Below are 26,870 nucleotides of genomic sequence, written 5' to 3' on the forward strand. Positions count from 1 at the left end.
ATAAAATTTTATAAATCACGACATTTCGATCGCAACACAAGCAATCATCTTCAGGTGAAAAAAGTACAGCAGGCGGACTGCTGAGGCAGGAAGAAATGTAGCGAGAGCGCTACTGCAGCCAAAAGTTATATTGGTTTGAGATGGGTACAACCCAAGGGTAATTGGGTGGGGCTAGAGATGGAATTTGCAAGTAAATGTAAGATCGCAGAGCTAGGAAAATCTTGGCCATTGTATTGCTCGAGATTAGAGATGAGCATGTCGATGTGAGACGGCTCCCGCAGCAGCGGCCGTGTTAATGAGAGACATTCAGCCAATTAAACAACGAGCGCCACCGCCGCATCGAGGGAAAGGGAGCAGCAGCTCTGTTAGTGAGACATTTAGCCTGTTAATGTAAAGACATTTAACAAGGTAATGTAACTCAGTCGGAAATAGCTGCTAACATAGGCAGGTAGGATGGAAGCATCACAGCCAGTTATGACTTTACCTGGTTAATAACGTCCTTCCAACGATTGCTCAGTTTGTACCCATGCTAATCTTTAGCAACACAATGGCCTAGGTATACCTAGCTCTGCGATCTTGCATTTACTTGCAAATTCCATCTCTTGCCCCGCCCACTTACCCTTGGGTTGTACCCATCTCAAACCTCTATAACCTTTGGCTGCAGTAGCTCTCTCGCTACATTTCTTCCTGACTCAGCAGTCCGCCTGCTGTATTTTTTCACCTGAAGAGGATTGCTTGTGTTACGATCGAAACGTCGTGATTTTTTATTATTTTTCTATCTATGTGAATTTACCGAAAGAGTATCATACGGTTCAATAACCCGTGATAGACACGCTAGAACCGTTTAATCAGGCCCAAGTTAGGCCGAGTCAGGCTAAGATGCATACCCATTGACTGAGTGGCCTCATCTCCTCCAAGTTATATTCCCTTAAAACTCACCACACCTCAAGGCCTTTTCTCCCCCAAATCCACTACAACCTAGAGATGCACCCTGGGAGGGCACACCTTCCACTGGGGTAGACATTTAGGCAGGGTAAGGGTGGTGGGTAAAAGCATTCATTTTAAATATGTATATATTCGTAGCAGTTCACTAATGAACACAGCTAAATGAGTGAGGTAAGGAAGCATTCTGGGGCCATGGCTGCCTGTAAAGTCGCGATTATTTTTATTGTCAGCCAGGTGCCAGGGCCACAGCATGCAACTGAAAGGATACTCCTCTGTCATGCTTGCAGAATGTTTATTGCAGTATTGGCGTCTGATTTTAACTCGGCAATAGGGAGGCATGAATAAAAACCCCAAGAACAGCCAAGAGTTGGACATGATTTAAACGTGTTATGGAAACAAAGCATTAGCTGAGCAATCACAGCAACGTCCACTGTGTTACTGAGACAAATACAAACACCAGGCACATCCAAACATGCATACACTACTGTTTAGGTGAAAGAGCATTTGTTTTTAAAGGCATGTTGTAGACAACTGTTTTTACAAGTTAGGTAAAGAATTAGTATATGCTATGTTTAGTGGAAATCCAAATGCGCTTCAGCGTGAGCAAATAACATCACGAATGCATAATAGGTTATTGATGCTGACAAAGGCACTATTGCCTTGAATCATATTTGTAGAAACAAGATGTGTATCTTTTTATCAGAATGCAATGTATGAAATTACCACTTTTAATTCAAACGGTGTAAAACTTTGCAACTGTTAACATGAAAGTATGTTGAATAGACTTATCCATGCTGGCTATGAACTTACTCTCCATAAGAAAGACCATAAGAAGCTTTGGTACTATATATATATCCGCATCTGACAATACAACAATAACTTTCAGTCTGCTTTTAATGTTATTTTTGTGACCACCATATATGTTCCAACCTGTTAGATCAATATTCACTGCATAAACATGCACAGTATGCAACATTAAAGACAATTGATTGAAACAAAACCAACAGCATGTCACGCGGTTATTACATTCTTGAAATAAATGTGTTAGTTCCAAAAGTACCCGTCAACTCCGATATTTGTTTCAGGATTTCTGTAGCAGCACATGTTTTTAACCAATAGAATTCAAATGCATATCACTTAAGATTTTAATATGAACTGTTGTGTTTAAAAGTATGCCATACAAAGCATAAAGCCTTCATGAAGGCTACGTGAAGAAGCACATGCATACATCGAGAAAACTAAAGTAGTTTATGGGGAGGTTAGTGTCGAGTTGTGTGAAGTTTTTGAATATTCTGAGCATGCGTCCAGTTTATCTGCTAAGTGTATGCAGTGTATCCTGAACGTGCAAGTTAGTGTCCTCTACTGTCCTCGAGTTAGCATGTGTATTTAATGGCACAATAAAACAAGGGGAGTGACCAAGTGGTTTATTTTATTAGGGGCATAATTCAAGGATGGCAGGTCTGAAGTGAAAGGAAAGCGGCCAGTAGACAGAAGCTTTCAGCGCTGAGAACTAAGGAGGTGTTGTTTATGAGTCACTATTACCATTTTGAAGTACAAATGTGACCGGTGAGAAAAAAAAAACTACAAGGCATTGAGCCACACCTGGACGTTTCAGACCAACTAAACTGTGATCGTATAGAACATATTTCTTACCCTGAAGGATAATACAACTCTTCCAAGACAATAATGTGAACATCCGCATGGGTGGAATCAATCTCTTACTAGTTGGAAGCAGACAATGTTGAGTAACTACATTTGCCGTGATCCCCCCCACCCAATCTCTAAATCTCATTTCAAATGGAGCATACAAACAGGCAATGTTTGATGAGTACAGCATTGACAGTCGCCAGCCCATCTCGAACCAGCTATTTGCAGAACTATGAGAAATGGCTCCAAATCTCAGGAGCCATTTTGTAGCAAATGTGACTGCCAAACATTAGGCCATCAAAGCAGAAAAAAAGTGAGCCACTGAGACAGATTGCCATCACCTGGCAGACTGCATTTGTAATGTTACATTCAACTTGAAAGAACTTTATTAACACACACACTGAGAGTTACTGAAACAAATTAACGTATCAAAGTGGTGAAGATGATCATGTTAACATGTCAGCTTGACAAAATTGTGTAAAACACCTCAACTACTTGAGAGAGTGCATTTTAGATTTCCAATATTTTTCTTAGCCTAAGAAATCTGCATGAAAGAGGCACATTTCTCCACATGCCAATATTGAAATGCACTGTTATTTAATTCTGCCTCCCACATATTCCAAGAGTAACATTTCAATGCTGACACCACTGTTAATAGTACGTTGCTTAATTAGAAGTCAAGGTGTGCATACCAATTCTGTTCAAGAGGACCCTTGCAACACCACCACACCCATGTGTCAATTTTAAGTAACAACGCTCTCAGATGCAAACGCTAAGCCACTCCATTGCAAGCATGCAACCATCCCTCACAAGCCACTCACACGGTGCACCAGGTCAGCCAATCCTCAACACCACTACAACATAGCATACTTTTCTGTCCACTCCCGCGCCATCCTATTATACCTGCAGGGCCGGCACAATGGAACATCCACACACCCCAGTGTAAAGATGACCAGGCAGACAAAAAGCATGTCGTGGTACAAACACACATTTCTAATGATCAACATGAATGGCTGAAAGTTCTGAAATTCACCGATGGGGATTGCGTCACGTGTAATTATCATGAAGTATGCTTATCGTTGCAAACGAGTACGTTTTAGTTCACAGTTGTTTGGGTACAGAACCCAATTGGATTTATATAAAAAAAACAACATGGATAACTTTCATCTGCTCCCATTAGCAAACTCCTCATTTTGCTTGGGAAAATTGTATTTTTTTTCTAAATAGAAAACTATAAAAAGATCTATTGCTGTGGGACTACCAGTGACTAAGCCTGGCCTTTCAGTACGAATGGTTTAGCAAATTTACATTACAATGTTGTCCACTTTATAAAAAAATCTTTGTATTAAAAGGCATGTGCCACCCAATGGAATGCCAAGTACAACAGCTGATTCAAATCTTTTTTTATCTCCAGGCTACGAGCAGCGGTTTCGGTTGTTCGAAGCCTATTCCTTGCCTTCAGGAGACAGTAGTGATTAAACCCAACAACACTTGACTGAGTCCATCTTGTGCAAGTGTCCTACATTAAATGGGGTTTACCAGTTGTACACAATTTAGAATCCACTGTTAGCTTCCCAATCAAAGGTGTTTGCTATTCAAAATACCTACCATGTAAAAAAGTGACGCTGAATGGATGCATAGCACACATCCATAAAACACATTAACTGGAATGTTCTAACATAGTTTTATGAGAAGTAAATTATTTTTACAGTCGTAGCAGAGCAATTACCCCACTGTTTGCATTGCTAATGCGATTGCCTTCGTAATGCTTATGAAAAATTGATTTGCCAATGCTGACACCACTAATTCTTGAGTTACGTCATGAAGAATTAATTCATATTAATTTGAAAATACTGAAAACTGTTCCAATTAAGCCACTATCGATAAGCTACTGGAAATACATGCACAATGTTTCAAGATAAAATTACTTAAAGCGAGCAACCTGCATTCAGATACAACCACAGTGCTTGTGTCTGTATAGCTGAAATATCTAAACAATGGCTACAAGTGCAAGGCGACCTCCATATATGCAAATCAGGCTGTGTAATGTTTGACCTGATCATAAATAATTCTTAATAAATTATTTTATGAAATTATTTATCTGGGTAGAGGAAAACACATTCTGACAGAGGGATCGATTCATTTACCTGCCTAAAATGTTTAAAAGGTTCAACAACATATGTCACAGTCTATAAGATATTAATTTAAAAGTGTAAATCATGGAGAAAGTGGGTATTTTGAGATGAGTATATAGTTCATCTTATTTTTTTATTGCACGATGAATAGTTTTAAAACTTACATGTCCAAATCAATTTAAGTTGCAAGAAAATACTTTTAAATAATACCGAGTTAAGTTTGCATGGTATTTTTGATTTGTCTCGTAACATGCTAGTTTTTGGCTCCGATTTATTAATTTCACCGTAGTAGTTTATTCAATCGCTTTTGTAAACTTGATGGCTCAGGTAACTCTTACCAATGAGACTAATCCTAGTCTCTTGAGTTCCCACCTGGTTAAACGATCTAAGTAGGTTTTCAGAGTAATAATTGGTGATAAGTTTTAGAGCGATAAAATTTGCCAACACCTTGGCAGTGACCCACGATTGCTTGCCAAGGGACTACCATGTATTTGAGGAGTAACAGGTGCAATGCCCACTTGTCTGACTCATGCACTGTTGGAAACAACTGCAAGCAGCATCCTGGAAATTGGATTCACCAGAAACACTTCACACATTGATCGTACATTAAGACGACACCATTTTACTTTTCAAACACACTGGGAGTAGTAACATTTTGAAGATAAAATATCACAAAGGTTATTAAACTGTCGTCCTCCCAGTTATGTTATATCTACTTCACCTTAACACGTTACTTATTAAAACGTAAATTCCCCAATAGCAATTTCCCCACCAACAATGGAGGAGTTGTACCCAATTATGACCTCTAAAATCAAAACTGGGCTGCTTGAAATAATTATTTAGTACATGCCTAACGTGCCCAACAGACAATGTATAACTCCATTGGAAAATATATTTTCTTATTGCCATACCTATTGCCTCATAACTACGTATAAAATTAAGTATGTGAGATTCTTGTGCAACCTTTGACAACTGGGTTGAGGGCTACATGGTGCATATGAAAACATTATTCAAAGTAAAAATCTGAATTACATCCCAACATACTAACTATGGTACTCTACCATAAGAGCTCTGAGCTACTCATGCATTTGCAGCAAGGGACATTTTAATTTGTTTGCACCAAATTTGAAAGTGATAAGATTGCTCAGTCGTGTATTTTCTAAAGGAAAGAATGACATCACGATTTCACTTAAGCAGGGGGCGGCAACAAAAATAACAAGGGGACCATTTTTTTCTTCAAATTTGATCAAAACCTCAATATTTTTTAAGAGCCGCAATGCATGTAAAGACAAGACGGTGGTCCTTAATAAATTACGTTACAAAGCAGTCCTTCAAGAGCCGCACGAAGGTTGCTGACGTGTGCGCATACGCGATAAAGTTGTTGGTCATTGAAATTAACTTTGTGAGTTCTGACAAAAACATCTTTGAGAAACACATGCAACATAAAATATATATGTCTATTTTTACACCCTAATACTGTGGGTACAGCAGTTGACATGCGAGAGTTTTTAGTTCCCCCCCCCTCGCACCCACCCCACTGTGTTGCGATGAGTAGAAGGGTTTAAAGAAACTTACTTCTCTCGATCTGTCTTGTAGATGCGTGCAATCTCTGGCACAAGCGGATCGTCTGGGTTTGGATCACACAGCAGCGAGCAAATAGACAGCAGCACTGCACGACAACACGATAAGGAAGCATTCATACAGAACATGAATTAGCAACATCGCCAGGGGAGGCAGACTTACTCGCAAACCACAGTGGTAAAATAGAATCATCAACGGAATAACACAAAATAATTGTAATTCAAATCCATTCTCTGACCCTCTCGTAGTTTTCGCAGCAGTCAACATTTTTTTTAAATTAAAGTTCAGTGCAAGTATCGAAATATATGCCTCAAGTAATGCAACTGTGGGCCAAAATTAGAAAGAACCACACACTATCGATGAATCTGCTCTTGCTCTATTAGTGGTCTTTCTCAAATATAATCAAAGCACCTGATAAAGTGTCCACCTGGAAATATTTTTTGCATACAGTAGCTCCAAGAGTAGCTCAGCGTAACATATATAGAAAGATTTGTTAATTCCATTAGCATTATACTGCATACATTACCATTTAATTTTAAATGACAAGGTGCATGGCAATTGTAATAGGCTTCCATTACTTTAAGAAATGCTAAGTACTTTGGCTAATAATATTAAATATAGAAATACTTTAATTTTTTAATACCGCATTTCAATTTTAAATTATATTCATTGTAGCCATTACATTATTAAAGACATTTTTTAGATTTTAATCATGTTCAATGTTTTTTTCTTTATTTGTGTAATTCTACTACATGTGTTTATACAGCGACATGAAATTCAAAAGCTATAACGTGAAAAATGACATTAAAAAAGAGAATTATATTTGGGTGACCTATGTACTACTGGACTCCGAAATAGAAAATTGGTATCATTATTAATTTGGGTGCCTGGTTTTGGCAAGATGATACAGCCCACTGTATTGAATGAACCTGGGTCTAAATCAGAGTAAATGCCTGTGATTAAAGTACATTCTATATTGTACCAAAATGTATCTAGAAAATGTCATGTTGCCAATTCCAGGTTGTAGAATTACGCAAACAAAATGCTTGGTTCCAAATCCATACAAAATTCGCGAGCCACAAAGAGCACCTCCGACTATGTGAAGGGTAAAGAGGGCCACTTCAAAGACTATTTTGTATTGCTGTGAAAATGTATTTCAGATTTTTTGTTATCTCGTGGCATAACGCCAGGAGCACAATTAGATTACATTCGAGGGGGGAAAAAACAAATATGAAACCCATTAGATAAAGGAGAGTTCAAGGCATTATTGGGTGAGGATTAACACCGGTGGTTGAGGAGGAACTATTACCACTAACACCACTCTGTGAGGCAGTACAAAACCAAGCAGCAAGTGGAATTGAATATTTTGACTCAACAAAATCGACAGTTTATGTACCGTTCATTCATTCCAACTTATATTTCTACATGGTTAAGTTAGTAAATTGAAGTATTTGAGGCAATGCTACCTAAAAAGTCAATAGACTATCAACTGCCACAGCAAATGTACCATTATATTTTACAATGGTACTTTAAATGCAGAGAAATTGCATCTCAAACAGGAATAGCGATTTTAAATATAAGTGAATTATACATTTATTTATCTATTTTTATAGCAGCCAGGATTGATTAAATACTGATTACATAACACAAATGATATGGCATTTAAAAACAGGCATGACATTTTTAATAGTCAGCCTTTATATATACATCTATATTAACTCTGTTAACAAGTTTTATTAGGAGTAATGTTGTTAAATCAACCTATAGACATCTCACAGTTAAAAAGTGTAAACATTTAATGAGTGAAAGCTATTCCAGCTGAAGAGTTTCCATCTAGATGAAATACGTTGTTGTGCATTCCTGGACTCGAGAAGGATGACATTGTTTAGTTGCCGTGCATGAAGAAGCATCCAGTAAAGGAAATAGGTTAAGAATAGACCACGCCATGGCGCTAATTATAGTGATCACTTGGCCTCAACGGTCTCCTAGACTTTTTAAACGTGTCCTACTTTTCTACGCATGAAAATGCTCTAGTTGCGAACACCAAACACACTATTCACTACACCCTTCATGTGAACAGTACGTTTCGTGAACACACTGTATTGTTGGCAAGGCTACAACAAATAACAGCTGCTCTGTCAGTTAATGGTACAGTTATGTTCATTATTGTAACGTGAAACCCACAAGACATGCCAGAACTTGTCCCCTGCTCATAAGACCAAAATACTATCAATCAACTATCATTTTTAAACCAACTGCTATTAATTACAACATCTTAGGTTATATTTTTTCCACAAAATGATAGCATGTTTGTTTTATGTACACATACAGGGCTTAAGCCGTCTGCCTATGACATTATGCTTTGCAACTTTTGGCAGCGTTATTGTGTTTTTGCATTGAAGGTTGTTAAGCACCTATTCGAGAGGGTAAAATGTCAAAAGCTGGGCTATTTATGGAACCTTTGGATGTACTGGTGTGCCAAAAATTCCACTCATCAAAAAGTATTAATTTTTGTCTCTATTCACGAATACAATTAGGAATGTATGTTTACGTATAAAAGCAGTGCATTAATAAACACGACTAACCAAGGTCATCAAAAACTATCAATACGATGCAGTTTTTGGATATTTTTTTACAAAATTGCTTTTACTTTGAAGTGTACATCCGCGTAATTTCTAAACTAAACTAGAAACTAAAAACGATTAAAACTAAACTTAACATTTTTTTTTATATTACTAGGTAAGGCCCACTGACGTATACCTGGCCACACAAATAACAGCTCAATGAAGTGGCTTAACACGTGGAGATTACAGCAGCCAAATACTCGAAACGCATGTTTCTAAATGTGGAGGGAAAAACCGGAGGACCCGCAGAAAAATCTACGCGACCACAGGGGAGAAACATGCAAACTCCAAATATACAGGCGTCAGGGTCGGGGATTGAACCCATGCCCTCATGCATACCAGGCGAGGTAGTTAACATCTCATCACCATGGCAACCTCGTGAAAACCAGGAAACAAACATGTGAGTTTAATTTCAAATAGAGCATGCAAGGCTCATTTTTACTTAAATTAAATGTCTAAGACTGGGAGGGAAAATAGCACATACAATGTAGTCTCTGCAGTAAAAATATCACCACTTATTCAAGGAGCTTGTAAAAAAAACTGCTGCATATTACAATATCCAACTTGCCCTGGTGACAGAAAGCCACATGTATTCCATTCCGCTTTGGTGACCACATCTGAAATCTGTATGGCTGTTACCGAGTCACGCACACACAGGAGAATACAAAACCGATACCTTTGGAGATGGTAAGGGCGGGCGACCACTGTGATCTGAGGATGTCGAGACAGATGCTGCCGTTGCTGTTAATGTTTGGGTGGTAGATGCGTGTTGTGAACGCGACCTTAAATCACGAGGGAAAAAGTGAAAGGCAATAAAACAAAGGGAAACGTCAAAAGGTCTGTAATGTTCCTCAATCAACTTAGAATGCTCGACAACCGACTGGTGAGTGCCTCTGTAAAAGAGTAAAATATTTTTTTTCGATTTAAAGCCCTGTTCTTCAGGTGAAGGGCTGTTCTTCACCTGAGGACGGCTGCTTGCGTTGTGGCTGAAACGTCGTAAGAATTTTATTTTATTATGTTTTATTTTTTATATTTTATTATTTCCCTTCTACACGACTTTACCGAAAGAACCAAGAAGTATAATATTGCTTATATCATAGTTACAGATGGAGGCTTAGTTTATGTATTGAAAGGTTTTATGTATTTGGAAAAGCTGGTGACACTCGGATAACCGGCATATTTTGATTAAAACCGGCACTCTCCATTCCCCATGGATGTCAGATAACAGACATTGAATTAAGTTGAAATCAGATTTTGTTTAACTTTCCTTGGAGATTAACCCGATACTAGCACGATTTAAATTTAGTCCAAGATTATTTAAATATGAGAAAATAATTGGACCCAGCATGGAACCTTGTGGAACACCCTTAGTCATTTTCATATTTGTGGATGAGATGTTATCACTATGCACACCTTTTGAGAATGCTATGAAAGGTAACACTTAAACCAGTTAATTGCACCAGTTCATTGCATTGTCCGAAAATGTTAGCTGATCAAGTCTGGCGAGTAGCAGATCATGGTCAACAGGTATCAAAGGCTTTTGACAAATCGAGGAACAGGGCACAGCAACAGTATTCTTTATCCAGGTTACTGAACAGAAAATGTAACACATCCATCATTGTTGTGGTGGTGCAGCAATCTTGTCAAAAAACAGATTTGTTGGTTATTAGTTTGTTATTTACATTATTTTTCAAAAAACTTTTTTTGCTACATTTCACAGTTTTCATTATTAAAAAGGCTTTAATGTAATAGTAGCTTTAGCTCGAGTAAATTCAATTAAGATATACCAATACAAGTGCCAACACATTTTTCAATTTGTTTATGAAGTGTTTTAATACCCCTTTGACTCGGGGTGATATTACATTTCAAATCAAACCTTTTAAACAATTAAATATTAGTCACTAATTACTTCCAAACTGCATTCACATGGTTAAATGTGAAATTGCATATGTTTGGAGCTCAACCTAGATAATAATCAAACAAAGAACCTTGCAGGTGTATGTCTATTGGAAAGGAAGTCAGCATTTACCTTTGGTGGTTTGAAGGGGTAGTCTGTGGGGAAGTGAATAGTTAAAAAGAACACCCCTCCTTGGTACGGGCTGTCATTCTGTTGAGCAGCAAAAAAAACAAATTCAAAACAACATGAAGAAACAAATGGACTTGAGCAAGAGACACCAGCCAGGTGCTCATCGTATACCCAATGAATGACAGCTCTGGGAGAGATCAATACTTACAGGTCCCATGATTGTAGCTTGCCAATGAAACACTGCAACAACAAATACGCATGCAGGGTCAATGTGAGCCGGTAATATTTTCCCATGCATAAAATGACAGAACCAGCAAAAGCAGTAATGTCAATTGGCTGCATAATAACATCACAAATAATCGAATTTAAGCTCATCGTGGCACACCTGCAAACATTTTACAAAAAGACTCTGTGGTAAGGATTAGGATTTGTTATTTGTCAATATACAACGGCGCTTACATTTATTTGATACAAAATAATGCAGTTCACATCACAGAAACTACTAACAAAATGAATTCACTTAAATTCAATCTGTAGTCAAATTGTGATATATTGCCAATCAATTAATACGCGTTACAAATGTAACCAAGTGGACAGGCACATGTGCTGCAACCTCACAAACAAGTCGACCACACAACAGCTAAAAAAGCGACTTAACCAGTGAAGACATTAATACGATGCACTTTTCATCGTTTGGGCACGAGTGTCATAAATACAAAATATAAACAGTACGTGATCATTCAAGCGAGGCTAAAAGCTTGCCTTTGTTACATGTAACTCAAGTCGCAGAGCAAATGTCCTGCATTGATTTGTTTGGAAAGGTTGTTCACTGCTACACTGGGCCCGTTTTCCTTCTTGGAGCAATGTAGTAGTATCAAGACAGCCAACAAAGGTACAACGTGAAGAAAATTCTAATCACGTTGATAATGGTGGCATGGCACTCCAAAAGGGAACATGCAATTTTCCACGCCATCATTCAAGCTGTTGTATCTGGATGAGTATATTTTTATTTTATTTCTACACCATTATGTAATTTTTTTTGGCAGAAACATCCTTGGCTTTGAAAATAACTTCTCATTGAAAATGTGTTTAAATTGGCAACATTTAAAAATGTATACAATAAAGGATGAAACGACGGTGATATAGGTAAACTGATTATGATTTCCAGTAAAAGTAGCAACGTAAAGTTTAAGATGTAAAACATATCTATTCCAGATACACAATTTTTTTAAAGAAAATCATATCCATGTATCTCATTACCCCCCAAAGGGGTCAGTAAGTGGGCAAGTATTCCTGTTATCCACATGACCTATAAACATTGCAGAGAAGACAAAGGCCAATAACAACACCTTCATCTTCACTTTACATTCCGTGTTATGGTCCTATAAAACATGTTATATGATATCATTTGGTAACTGAATATAACCTGAGCATCCCTTGGGTAAATTTGTAACAAAGTAGTAAGGTCAATATCACCGCGGGAGATTGTTTTTACTTTTTTATGCTAAGCAGGACCTTTTATTCTAGAAAATCAAACAAAATGTATTTTTAAAATTACAGGTCAGAGAAGTTGACAGCAGACCAGTTAAGAAAGGATGTAATAGTTTTTAAATTATACTAATCATAAGCTATTCACACATCAGATTGACCTTGTGTGAATTCCTGTTTAAACATTTTGTGAGTCATTAACATTCTATCCCTTGTAAGATGAAGGACCTCCAAACACTTTTGGATGCATCTCACAGTTCTGTGATGCCACAATCCATTTCACCGTTGCATATTAATTGGCATATTCTCCAGTGCTGTCTCGGGGCTGCCATTCTGGCATCAGTTTTGTCAATCGGCTCTTCTGGTGACATGTCCTACCCAAGCCCACTGGATGTTTAAAGTCAATATGATGCATCTTATTTGCTTGTCTTCCCTGATCCACGTGTTCCTCTTTTGGTCTCTTGGTGAATCATTGTGCTTCCAATGCTTCTTTGCACACTTTCCAGCTCGTTCCATTTCCTTGGCAGTATCAATGCTTATTAATCCATGTCATGAATGGAAACGTGCAAGGATTGAAAACTTTATTTTTCAAGCACATTGGTTCACTACTTTACATAATTTTTTCACAAAAGAATTCGATCCTGCTCAGTTGTCTCAATTTCCTAATATTTTGCCTGCCGTGCCTTCAACAATTGCCCCCAAAAAGTGTATATAAAACCCAATAGTTTCTCTATCAACAATTAAATAAATATTTTTTCTATAAAGTCTGAGCTTTAAACCTTGTTACACAACCTGGTTCCATTCTATCTCATTTCAGCCAACTGGAATTTTTGTTTGCATCATAAAAAATAACGTGTAAATTTTAATTGTTGCAATATATTCGGAGGCAGCTGACAACTTACACTGCCTGTTCTTCACCAAAAAATAAATTTCTCTAGATTTTCATATATGGTGCATTTATGAAACCCGACGCACGGGTAGATTATTTTGGAAGTGTCATTGCTTTGGCAAGGCTACTTTTTACCTGCAAAGCCTGTGACACTGACTGCACGATGCTACAAGACCAACACTGCAACAAAAAATAAACATAAACAAATGCTCTGTTTAATTCACTTTCAATTCAATGGGACTACTTTATGAATCATGTCATGGTTATAAGTACACGTTGCTATATATGCAGCGTTTTTGCAGCCCACGACATGATCATCCATTGAATGTAATTTTCAAATCACAATTTACCATGATTTATTTTTTGAAAGCATACATAGTTATAAAAAAAAAACCTCCCTGTCCTCCTTGGGAAATGAGTGGAAAAAATATATACTTTTCTGTACCATGTCACCGGTACCCACCCGAAATTCCAAAGATGGAAATTACCTGACTGGAACACTTATCTGTTCAGTCACTCCAGGAGATTCTGAAGTTACTGAGCAACCCGTCATCAACATCGATATCCCGATGGAGACATTTTCCAGGTCATTGCCATACAAATGGCCTGGATGATAAACCTTGTTTTTGGAGGCTGGGAAACTCATGAAATTCTGTACAAGCAAAATAACTATTTCCTTGGACATCTTAAATGGTTAGGTCCCCTTTGGGTAACAGCAAAGCCCCAGTTAAGTCCAGTTTATGTAAGTTCATGTCAATGTCTAATCTAAAAGGAACAAGTACTGCACATGCTCCAAAGCTGCTCAAAGTGGAAACCTGAAGCTATAATAGTGAGGAAGGAGGGCAATAGGCTGATAATTACCCTGTTTTTATGAAGACGCATGCGCAATCCCTAATACAAAATCACCTGGATATCTTCAACATGTTTTGTGGAGGTCATAATTAGCGATGAGAAACATAATTGGCAAGCATGAGTGCCATTGCAGCATAAAGCCACCAACTATGTGGTAGTCTCAACATTTTAAGGACAAACATGCAGATTTATCAAGGGGTCACTCTTGGCACACAACCAAGAGCAACCTCGAAATCAAGCACAGAGGGTCCACATCAAATGAAAACAGCAAGGGAGGGGCCACCACAAGCACAAGGAGGTCGAGAAAACAACTTATGGCACTTTTGCAACGAGCTCGACACACAAGGCAAGTGCACTCCTGTAGTTGCAGTAACACCACATGGAGGCCTTGTGCCTGAAGCAGCCATGTCAGCCAGGCTAAACGCAGACTGAGCATGCGGACAAGTCACAATGGTGCGGCAGGGCCAGGTGCAAAAGCATTGGTGTGCAAGGCAGGCCAAAGCTGCGGGAAAAGCGGGGATAGACTGTGGTGAACAGTAGGGCCTAACTCCAAATTCTTGGCATGTAATGGAGGCCAAAGTGCATACACTGCGTACCCACATGGACAGGCCGTGTGGCAGGGAGGTAAGGCCCACATGTTCTTTGACGCAAACGTGGGCTAAGATCAAGATTGCTCAAGTGGAACACAATAAGGCGGTTGGATGTGAAGTATGTGGTTAGGCAGGCTACACTTGCCCAGCCACTGCCAATGATATAGAGAGGAAGGTAATCGTGGTCTTCATGATGAAACTAGTATCTCCCAATTTTAACATGCTGCCACTGCTGTTTAATGCTTTTGAGCTATGAAAATGGCAAAAACTTCACGATTACACAAGTACATGACTAGTTGCCTACCTATGTGCTAAACCCAAACGGAAACTCGCCAACAGTATTTGCCCTGATCTCATGTTGCAGATATTGGGCTAAGGAAGACTGGCTTATGCTATCAAGATCACCACAAGACTAAACCAGTTGGACTGGAGGGAGGGTTTGGCAGATCCAGGCCAGACCATCTCCCATTTTTTATGCAGGCTAACTTGGAGGCAGTGGATCAGACCAACAGTGTAAGCAATAACGACACTCACATAGTATAGTACTACGGAGCTTATTACTACAGGTGTGGATATTTCAAGCTAACATTCATAATAGGCTTGTGTTCAACTTTTTTTATGTTCCAGAAAGCAGTATTGTTGCAGTGAACTTACTTCCATTTAGACCTAGGGCCTGATTAATATACTGTCATTGTTGTTCACTAAGGGCCATCATCATTTAATGGGAAACCACCAATGGTTATACTACGGAGATAATGACTCCACCATAGCATTGAGGAATCTCCATCAATGGCTTAGGGCCACTAAAGTAGAGTCCAACACTCATGTGAGCAGGACTAGGCATGCAATCATTCAGATGAAATATTTTCATGACCTTGATAAATAGTGTGCATAAGCAGCACAATTGTACAAGCCATGCCGATGCTGTGTTAATATTACATTCGATTTTATGAGGCAAATCAAGATTTTAGCTGAGATAGCTCAGTGGAAAATTTGACAGCTCTACAGATATTATAGGGCACAAAATAATGTCTATGACGAGTCTGCCATATATAACACACAATATGGTGCCCTGACTATACTGTAAGGTATTCATAAAACGTCCAATAATATAAATCAAATTCATGCATATTGGTCCTATTATTACACTTGTTTTCCCAGGAAAGCCTCATGGAGTCTCAACTTTTCAGGAGAGTCCTGCTAAGATTTTCGCAGTTGAGGGGGTGATATGTTGCTCTGTGTAATCCTAATCGAGTCTTTTACAGATCATTTTTCAGCATTGGGATGTTTGTGAGCCAATTCCAGATGCATTGTATGCTTTTTTATCAATGGGAGGATACCGGAGAATCGGGAGGAAACTCGTGCAGAACACAGAGAAAACATACACATTTCATGCAGAAAAACACCAGTCAGAAAATGAACCCAGGCCCTTCTTGTTGTGAGGTATAAGTGTTGCGATTGACCTCCATCGTTATTAAGTTGCCTGAGAAGTATAAACTGAGGCTCTCTTGCCAGTGCAGTTCACCATTGGATGCAGGGCATATATAGGCCACTCGTATCACTATATGACCACATGCAGAGCAGTCAGTGCCTCCTTCCTCTTCCACACTTAACAATGGTAATCTACTTATTATCTGCCACAGTTCATTCTGCCGACCTGACAAGGGAGCTATTTAATGAGAGTAGAATGTCTGGGTGTGGCTCGATGAGTAGGATACAACATTCCAGCATGTGGACCATCCAGCACTACCACCACATCTTCATGGGGTGTTTTAAAGGCTGGTGTCTGGGCATGCAAGCTGTTGTCAATCAAACTTTCACGAGTTAACATCTTGAAGAGAAAAGTGACTATAAGTATACACATTCAACATATACCTAATAAATGAAACTGAAACTGATCTTGCAAATATTATTGTATCGCTTACATCTCTTCACTGTTGTGTTGAGCTTATAACATCATGGGAGTTCTCTTTCCTACTCAATTCTGGGCTTGTCTTTCCCAAGACATGGATAGGTAATTGCCATTCAGCACATTATAAAAACAGTCTAAATGTATTATTTGAATTTGATGAGGGTACAGAAATGATAAGATTGTTTTTAATCTCTAAAGGCATTATGACCTGCGATAGCTCTATAACATTTTAGAGGGGGATGTATTTGTGACGTTGTGCATATGCGATGACATCACAACAGTAATGCCACATCGATTATGTCATGTCTTTTGGCAATAAATGAGGGTCTGGTTGGAGAGAGGAGGGTTAATAAGTTTGGAGTGGAGGGAGAGAAAGAGAAGGGCTGTGTGACAAACACTATGACGTAGACCAAGCCAGAAGGAGTCAAGAAACTTCTGAGTGAGGACAGTGTGAAAGGACTCTGGGAGTCAAGAGCAACTGCGTGACATCACATGGCAACATGTCACTAAAGAATAACAGGACGTTGTAAAGGAAAGGGGCATTGTGGAAAGGGAAAAGTATGATGACAATGTTAGTGTGGGAAAGAAGTGTGGAGAAAGGAGAGACTGTGGGGAGTGAGGGATTGGAGAAGAGTGATGGGAATGGTACGATATGAATGGAAGGGCAGTGATACGTGAATGGTAATGGGGTTTAGTCGGGAGTTAGGGGAAATGCAACACAGGAAGTGTTGGAACACATGAGAGCATTAAGTTACGATGCCAAGAGTGAAAGTAATCAAAGGAGTGGGAGATGGGTTGTCAGGAGGAACAATATTGTTGAAGTGTGCATTCAGGTTAGTTTTCCTCTTTGAATTTTAACATGAAAATAAAAAGATGGGAAAACATATAAAATATTGATTTGACGCTCAAAACTATATTTATTATCCAGCTAATTAAAATTATTTGTCAAATGTATACATTTTGGCGTGATGGTTTTAAGAAGTCGACTTTGTAAAGTGGCTTATATAATATAGCAAAAAACATCCCTTATAAACTACTCAATCGCAAGGAAAACAGAGAGTTTCCCTTTTGCGATGGGTTTTGATCAGTACCCTCTGCTTGTGCAGAAACAAAAGACCTCCCACTTAGCCACGAAGAACATACAATAAGTACTATTAACAATCACCCACGAAAGCTGGCACAGCACATGAAGGGGTAGTGTGACCAACACCCCACCCAATCGTCCTTGTCTCGGGTGATGGTGACACAAGAAATCACTTGGTGGTCGAGTCAAACTTGGGGGAGTCTCAAGACAAGTGCAAATGCCAATGGCCCATGATGGCATTACTCATGGCTGAGAACTGAACCCGAGTAATCGGGCTCGTAGCACAGTGCACCAATCAATCCTCACACATGACTAGTATCTCACACACGCACACACATGAAGTACAAACACCTTTGCTGATGTACATACATGCACTCGTAAAAAAATAACTACAAAGGAGCAAATCAAATTGAAACAATCTGCAAATGCTACTGTGATGGGCTTTTTCAGCACCCACCTCCGATTGGTTAACCCTGTCCAAGCAGGTGAAATCACGAGACACATTCACATGGCGGCTGTGAATGCGATTCAATCGTGTCACAATTTAGAACCAAAATTCAATTATTATTTTTATTATTTTAATCCGATTCTTTCTAATCTGGACTAATAAATTATTTTTTACCATCTCATCTGTGCCAAATCCTCTGCATGGTCTGTTTTCTTTGCTCTGTATATCTCCTTTGTAGCACAGTCCCATTTGTATTGTGTATCTTCATTTGCATTGTGCTCAAGTCTTGGCACTGCAGGGTCTCTGCCTGACCATTACAGATAATGCAAGTTTCACCGTATCTTACATTATGAAACACAGCACATAAACAATTACACGTAACACATGCAAACATAAATCAAAATATGTGGGTATAAAACAACAATAACCAGCGTTACAAACGACTGGGTTTTGTCAGCACGATGCTTTTGTAATCTAATGTAACAAAAACATATTTACAGACATTCTATACAAGGTAGACACAGATGGGCAACCACCATGCATAACAGGTTTTATAGGCTGTGGGGCTACGTTAGAAGCGGATTGGTGGAACAAAATTCATACTTGCATAGCACTTCAATGTTACCACATCTATGCTCCCTACATTGATCACCAACATTGACCATCATGAAGTATGGTTACATAACCCCCATGACCTACAAGGTATGGGGAGGCTTGACAAAGGGCTTATCAAATAAAATTATTTGTATAATTGGTGTTCGCACTATCACGAAGGTACCATGTTTCACATAATCTGCAATAGTTATGTAGTTGGGGGCGATGCTGCTATGTGTAATCCCAGCTAAGTATTTTTGTGTAACATGTCATACAAGGTATGACCTGTTATGCAAGAACTTGCAATAAAATGTAATTAGCATTACAGAGACAGTGGTCATTGAAAGGTATGTCTACATAAATAATTAAGGTGTACATTTAACCGGTGCATACAAACAGTATTATGGATGGAGGAGATTCACGCGAATGTTGACTGTACTGATGTCGCGTCACTTACAATCATCTCCCACCGGGCCTGCCGAACATTGTGCTGGAGGGTCACGTCCCAGATCATTCAATTCCTGCACAGCACACACACACACGAGCACAAGCACGTCCAGCCATTAAGATTTGAAAGCAAGGCCAAATGGTCATCTAGAACAAAAGCATGGCACATTGGCTTGTCAAAAAATGCAATCAATCAATCAATCAAAAAGAGCATAGGTAACTCCTGCAATGATGGCTGGAAAACACAGTGGTTAGGACTGCTCTCCACTGGGCCACTTCACATGGCAATTGGGGAGGTTTGCTCTCTATATTCTGCATCTTCAAATGGAGGTGACGACCACTGTGAAGTCAACATTGAATGGTATGTGACAGGGTTTCAAAAGTAGGTACATTTTTGCTGTCATGTGTGTAACCCTGACACATTATAACACGAATATATTTTAAATAAAATAAAAACCTTGGCTAAGTGGGGTGCCATCAGTGGCCTTGACAATGATATCTGTATCATAAATGCAAGTCTTACAATATTTACATAAAGCCATACACTCAGACTCCACCAATCGCAGATTTGATTATTGGCACGAAAAATTATTGAAGTAAGGTTCGCCGATCGCGCCCCTGTGGCTCGAACATTCATGGTTGACCCGAGATTCTTGTACAGTATGCATCGTAAAAAAGTACTATACTCAAACTGCACTGCCTCGTAGTGAGTCTGCCGCGGAAGAATGCACAAGCCATCATCATTCATATTTAGTAAACGTCTTTTCAGTTTGTTCTTTTTCAAACTGCACATTTACTCTACATGTCATTCAGGTTTACGTCTGCGTACAGTACTGTACACTACATTATATATTTTTCATTCTAGACATTTACTCTAAAGTTATATTTAGCACAAAAAATGTTTTAGCATATCTTACTTAAAAAATACTTTCAGTTTCATGTTTGGGTTAAAGTAGGGTAACATAAAACAATAGGTGAGGGGGGGGGGTATTGTGAATCCCATTTTTCCATGTGCCTTTTCAGTTTGCAGGTCTCCGATATGCCGATTGTGGCTATTTTCAAGACCGTAACCCCCATGATCGGCAAGGTTTTGGGTGTGTTTGACAAACGTAGGCTATCCCAAAGCATGAATATGACAGAACCAATCGATCAAACGCTATTGTTATACAGTAGATGCATGACATCATTGATGTGAATAATTTATTTGCAATTCTTACGTTTTCAGCTTTATACAACCAAAAAAGTGTTATGGTTCGTCTGCTGAGACAAATGTCATGAGAATGTATTGGTTTGGAAGGCACGATGATGACCTGCAGATAAACTGTTTTATTTTGTTGTGGCGAGGGGCGAGGAACTGTTTCACATTCCACCAAAGAGGCTCAATAAATGCACGCCAAAGGCAAAAAGGATAAATTTGTGAACCGGCACGCAATACCAAAAGGTGGCAATTAATTAAAAGATACAGAAGTTGTGCACTGTTACATCGCCAACATTTAATTTACAGAACTTAAAAAAAGTATGCAGTGTCTAAACACTGGCAGATATTTAGAAAACATTAATAGTAAATATGTCATTTCGTGCCGACAGGTACAAAGCACATGCAATGTCAACAGTGCATCGCAGTGCCTTGTTAAATATTTCAATAACATTCTATCCTAGTCCAGGATCGACGGTATAGTGAGTGATGTTTATTTAATTCAGGATTAATTTAAATGTTTGTTGATTTAATTCAAGGGAGTCTGCTCAATAATATAAAATAATCACATGTAATACCCTGAACACAGTAAAGACTTAATTAGGCCATATTCATAGATGAGATGAAATCTCTTTATTGAATAAACATGAAAACATTTCATGCATAAGGAACGTACAGCAGATATGACCGTTAAAATATTGCAAATTTCAGCATTGGAGAAGGGCTATTCAATAAGGACTCATTGATATATAACTTATAAAAATTACCAAAAAGAATGTGTTAATAAAAAATAAGGTTGTATTACCGTCTGTGATCATGGTATTTCATTAAACTATCAGAAATGTGCCTAATTTACAACTGCACACAATGTGAACTAATTAATTAATACTGCATACTCATTAATATTAGTAATTTAAGTTTCATGCACAGAGTTCTAAAACGTTTATATCTGATGATGTAATACACGAAGCAGCATTCATATGGCCATAAAATGAGACCACGCTCTCTGTCAATACAGCCAAGGGCCCTTTTGTAATGTTTCAAGGTGAAGTTTAGCGTTATGCGGTAGTGACGGACCTTTCAGTACTTCTGACACCGAGGTCCTTTGCACAGTAACACAACCAACACACGAAAATGGTGAACGATGCGCACAATTGCAAGGGATAATGCAAGAAGCCTTGCGTCACTGTCATGGAATTAGCCTTAAAATGGTCTATTGGTCTGACCAGGCGCCGTGGTTACTAAACACTGCCTTCCACACAATCCATAAAATGTTGACAATGCCTTTAACACTTGGGGTGTGCATTGGGCTTCGTGGCCAATTACCAAAAGACAATAGCTTCATGTTCCAGGGCCAAATATTCTCTCCAGTTAATGGGGAAACTCCACAACATCAAGATGTGTGCCGACTGAGACAAACACACATGCCCCGATGTGAAAGGGATGATGGGAGAAACCATCAATACCAAATTGGTGTACATGTGCTAAGCTACCTCATGTAAATCTAACAACGTTAAAAAGGTGCTACCAGCTATAGATGCTCAAAGTATGACCCTTTAAATTGTGGGTGTCAGAATATTCTGCAAGCCTGTAAGATGTACAATGTATCCTACGACTGAGGCCTGCAATCTTTGGGAAAGGAATTTGCTGACAATATGGGCAGGATGACAACGAATGATAGCTCTCACGGTGAGACCAATGAAGCAGTCAAGCACCAAATTCAAAGTGGTGAAAATAGTTAAAGGCTGCCTTTATATCACAGCTATCATGCATTTATGATTCTCACTAAGAGAGAAACATGCTTAGCTACAACACATTATGTAGGAATGGTGATCTACATTAATGACGAAGTCAGCATATAGCTGCAATGTAGGGGAAAGGGATATGCTAAAAATAGTGTATCTATAAGAGTATCGTCCATAACGAAAGCATTATAATTAGACGGCAGTTTGAAGTGCCTGGGTAAAAAAATGTTGCCAACGTGTTCCTTATTTAAGATCAAGCGGTTGCCAAAAAGTTGAATATTATTTAGTCATCTTAAACAGCACAGGAGCATTTAAAACAATCAAACACATCACGCTGACAACAATAGTAACTCATACATCGATATGACGTGGTGGTGGATAGGTGGAGGCTTAGAGAACTAAAACTCGTACATTAACGTCGGTATACTACCAATGCAGTTTTAGAGACCGAGCTCAAACTGCTGTCTATAACATTTAAAATAACGGAGGTCTTTATGGACACCACGTATGATGAAGGTTAAATTGGAATACATTTGGAAATGTGCAGCCATTGTATCAATGCACGACTGTAAGAGGGCCTTCCCCAAGCCGTGCAGGTCGTGCAGGGGTTATTTGGCTACACTTTTCTACGCTGGTCAGTCCAGGTTGAAGGCAGGGAACATACATCGAAACACAGGTGTACAGTCCAACAATGCTACTGCAATGCCCTCTGTCTCACAGCAACCTACGCCTGTGTTATGCATGGTAGTCGTCAATCCCAAGCACTGAAGCGAGGCTCAAGCCTGCTTAGTTTCCTAGATCGAGTACATTGCGAGTGATTTGGTCAAAGGCTGTGGTGGTATAGAGATGCGAGAGCCAAAGGGCGACTATTTGTAAGCCTTAGAAATGATACAACTGGTCAACAGCTGTCATGGAGGGGTGCAATGTGTACACGACATCGAGTGAGGAAGTCACCGTGCCCCCATTTTAACAATTCCTGTGAACTTAAGAGATACTGTATAGGTGATTTCCCACTCGCCCCTATACGAGTGGTTATAAAAATGGTAACGCAAGCTGTTACACGTGGTCAAATCTCAGTAGTCATGGGCTGCTTACCCCTATCATCTATTCTCGGTCGAGGAAGTGGATACCACTTTGTAATAAGTCAACAGCGAGTGGTGTTCTAGTAATACTGGTCCCTGGCATGTTAATGTCCAATTTCCACCGCTGGCTCAGCGCATTTGAATAATAGTATATGCCACGTAGTGTTGATTCAAAATAAGGTTGAACAAATTGTATGCAGTTCTTAGGTGTATACGCATTAACCTGTCACTTAACTGCCACGTTGCGTCACTGGTACCAAATAAAACATGCACAGATTCGGCCACATTTTATTACGTTCAAAACGGACAATCGATCATGCGTTGCAAGAATCGATTCGTCAGTATTTGTTAACATTGTCGGGTGCTGCCATTACGCCGTGACGAACGAAGCGGAACGTGACGGTACAAAACTACCACGGATAAAATACACGAGCCGAAATACGGACAAAAGAATTGAAGCCTCGATGTAATTCGTGACTAGAATCGCGATCTAACCCCACGGAGGATCGAGATGGGTGTGCAATTGCCGATGACCAATTCACTCCGAAAAGCAACAACAAAAGACGCCGTAATCAGAGCCCGGAGAGTGTTGGGGACGAGCGAGCACCATGTACACAACAGCTTGCAGCAGGGGCTACGTGGTGGTGGTGAGCACACGGCAATGGAGCGAACATCATTTGCTGAACAACATTTCACTTAAAATGCTTCAACAATCCCGCTTCCACCGACCAGCTTTGCCTGGCGCCGCTCCGATTACACGGCTTTTATAGGCAGCCCCAGAGGCCAGATCCTTCGCTATACATTCCTCATTTCTTCCTCCTCCTCTGATCCCAAACCAAGTGTTGTTAAATGGCAACCAAGAGAGCGGCTCTATGCGATGACACAACACAAAGCGCCCGGTGGTGGTGGCGGTGACATCACGAGGAGAGATGGCGGCTTGGCGAAGGAGGCCTGTAGTGCATTTGTCCCGCAGCCTATGAAGGCCAAGTCACTTCACGAAACTTCCTCGCTACTGCTGCCAGCTGTTGTCACCCCCCTCCCGACACAGCCCGCATCTTCAAAGCGTATTTTTAATTGTTCCTGTCCGTGTACTGAATGAAACAACTGGCTACGGTCCGAAGGCCGATGGAGGAATCGGAGCCCGCGCCCCACGCGCGCCTCTCACTCCACTGAAGTCTGTCCCCTCTAGCGACATGATCGTCTCGTATTGCCATTCCCTCGTAACTGAAGCTCAGCTTGTGTCCCATTCGAGTAATAAAAAGGTTACCTATGAATACGAAATGATGACAACGGGCCCATGTTCTCCATAATATGGATCTGACGAGATGCCCACAATACAGTAGAGGTGACAACGCGTGGCGGGGGGCCTGGGGAGCCAAGACTTTTGTACATTAAAGAAACATCACACACACTGGTTGTGTGTCAATGCTTCACACCACATTACGTGTTCGTGTTTGGTAGGTGTCATTGTTTTGTGTCGACATACATCGGAGCCATTTTCACCCGACAGCGGCCCTGCTGGCCTGGGGGCCTTCAAACATCGGATTGGGTTCACCATCATTGCGCGTAATTAACGTGCGGAGTTAAGACACCGAATAAAAAAAAAAAGAACCCGGTCCAGTTTGCTCGTCACGTATAGATTTAAACCAATACCATTAAAAAAAAAAACACAAGACTGTGTTGCGTTGTGTCAAACATCGTGTTTTTTTTTTAACGCGAACATGCGGAGCGAGCGACGAGGGCATGGTGGGAGTCGTTACGAGCGCTTAAAACCGCGTTCCTTAAACGCCTTCAACAACCAAACGACGGCGGGGAGGCAGCGCTCCACGATCGTAACATCGCATCGTCCTAACACGCGCATGGTTGCTGCTGGGTGCGCGCACTAAGTGGCTAAGTTCCGCAGCCGTCTTTGTCGCTCTCCGAGATTCATCGGCATCACCGCCGCCGCGAGAGAGCGGCAGGCTGCATGTGTCTGAAGGGGGTTTTGGGGGGTGTTGGGCCATTCCTCGGTACGGGAGCGCGAGAGAACGAGAGCGAGCGAGCGAGAGAAAATGGCAGTCGCCTTCACCAGCGCCGCCACCACCGCAACAGCAGCAGCCACCACCAGCCACATTCCCCACAGCGGATGGGGCCCCCCACGTCGCCTCCCATTGGCTGCGCCAGCCCCACGTGACCCCCCCCCACCCCGTGCACCCCCCCCCCACCCCGTGCACCCCCCCACCCCGTGCACCCCCCCCACCCCGTGCACCCCCCACCCCGTGCAACCCCTCCCCCCCCACCCCGTGCAACCCCTCCCCCCCACCCCGTGCAACCCCTCCCCCCCCACCCCGTGCAACCCCTCCCCCCCCACCCCGTGCAACCCCTCCCCCCCACCCCGTGCAACCCCTCCCCCCCACCCCGTGCAACCCCTCCCCCCCACCCCGTGCAACCCCTCCCCCCCACCCCGTGCACCCCCCCCCACCCCGTGCACCCCCCCCACCCCGTGCAACCCCTCCCACCTCGTGCAACCCCTCCCCCCCACCCCGTGCAACCCCCCCCACCCTGTGCAACCCCTCCCCCCCACCCCGTGCAACCCCCCCCACCCTGTGCAACCCCTCCCCCCCCACCCCGTGCAACCCCCCTTCACCGCCCCCCCCACCCCCTCGTTGGCTGTGTCACGTGAGCCGGCGCAGAGCGCGTGCGGGGTGGGAAATGTGAGCCCCGCCCCTCAAACCCTTCCCCCCTCCTCCTCCTCCTCCCCGCCCTTCAACAGCCCCGCCCCTCACATCCCCCTACTCCAACTCCCCCCGCCCCCTCCCCCCCACCCCCTTAACCTCTCTCGCTCCTTCGCCCCCCTCAGTAACGCAAGCGGCGGCGGCGCTCACCTTCTGAATCCTCTTGAGCGCCATCGCCGTGCGACGTGGTTGACGACGAAGAAGACGGACGAAGGGGGGGGAAAGAGGGGCGAGCAATAGAGGGGGAAGGACGGATGGCGCGGAGAGAGTCGACGGAGAACGAGGCGGCGACGGCGGCGGGGAGAGAAATGGAGAGCGGCGCGGGGCGACGAAGCTCGGCTCCTGTCCGGCCGCGCAGCGATACACACAGTGACGCGTCCAGCCCCTCCCCCCCCACCCCTCCTATCCTACCCAAAAAGTAGTGCACCGATTGGCGTAAACCGCCTCAAACCGCCCACCTTCCGTAAATTGACGCGTTCTCCAAATCGTCTTGAACGCGTCAGAAAAAGAGGTGACGGGTGGGTGGGTGGTGGGGGTTTTTTTTGTCACAGCGGATGTGGCCCTGGAACTATTTGCGCGGCGCGGCTGTGTTCTCGTGGGCGACGCTAAACCCGCGCGGTGAAGGGGTGAGAGGTGGGGGGGGGATCTCGCGAGAGTTTGCGCGAGATTCTGGGACGCGCATGTTAGGGTCAGAGGGTTTCCCTCCGGGCACGCTTTGTCTCGGCCTGGCCTGGCGCTTAACGTTGGCTTTCTCTTCTCATTCGCCCTCATATATTCAAAGATCTACCCATTGCCTAATAGACAATTGTTTCATCATCCCTCTATGCTGCGCGTGCTATATCCCAGGTTGCGACAGCTTGGTGGTGGAGGCC

General features: G+C 41.5%; 1 protein-coding gene across 2 annotated transcripts in view; it reads right to left on the reverse strand.

Annotated features, from left to right (window-relative positions):
• LOC133354455 (ubiquitin-conjugating enzyme E2 D2-like) overlaps nt 1-26,378 on the reverse strand; it is a 29,401-nt gene extending 3,023 nt beyond the window's left edge. The window contains exons 1-7 of one of the 2 annotated variants that reach the window (XM_061571305.1): nt 26,149-26,378; nt 19,273-19,336; nt 11,167-11,198; nt 10,962-11,039; nt 9,609-9,714; nt 6,303-6,396; nt 3,414-3,495 (exon numbers count right to left, since the gene is read on the reverse strand). In XM_061571305.1, coding sequence (XP_061427289.1) covers nt 3,447-3,495; nt 6,303-6,396; nt 9,609-9,714; nt 10,962-11,039; nt 11,167-11,198; nt 19,273-19,336; nt 26,149-26,172 — 447 coding nt within the window. In that variant the 5' untranslated portion in view covers nt 26,173-26,378 and the 3' untranslated portion in view covers nt 3,414-3,446. The remainder of the gene's footprint in view (nt 1-3,413; nt 3,496-6,302; nt 6,397-9,608; nt 9,715-10,961; nt 11,040-11,166; nt 11,199-19,272; nt 19,337-26,148) is intronic. The other variant, XM_061571306.1, reaches the window with a different exon arrangement.
• Between the last annotated feature and the right edge of the window lie 492 nt (nt 26,379-26,870).

The sequence above is a fragment of the Lethenteron reissneri genome, chromosome 47 (assembly GCF_015708825.2).
Source record: "Lethenteron reissneri isolate LAM-NWPU_2019-01 chromosome 47, ASM1570882v1, whole genome shotgun sequence".
In the NCBI taxonomy this organism is placed as follows: domain Eukaryota; kingdom Metazoa; phylum Chordata; class Hyperoartia; order Petromyzontiformes; family Petromyzontidae; genus Lethenteron; species Lethenteron reissneri.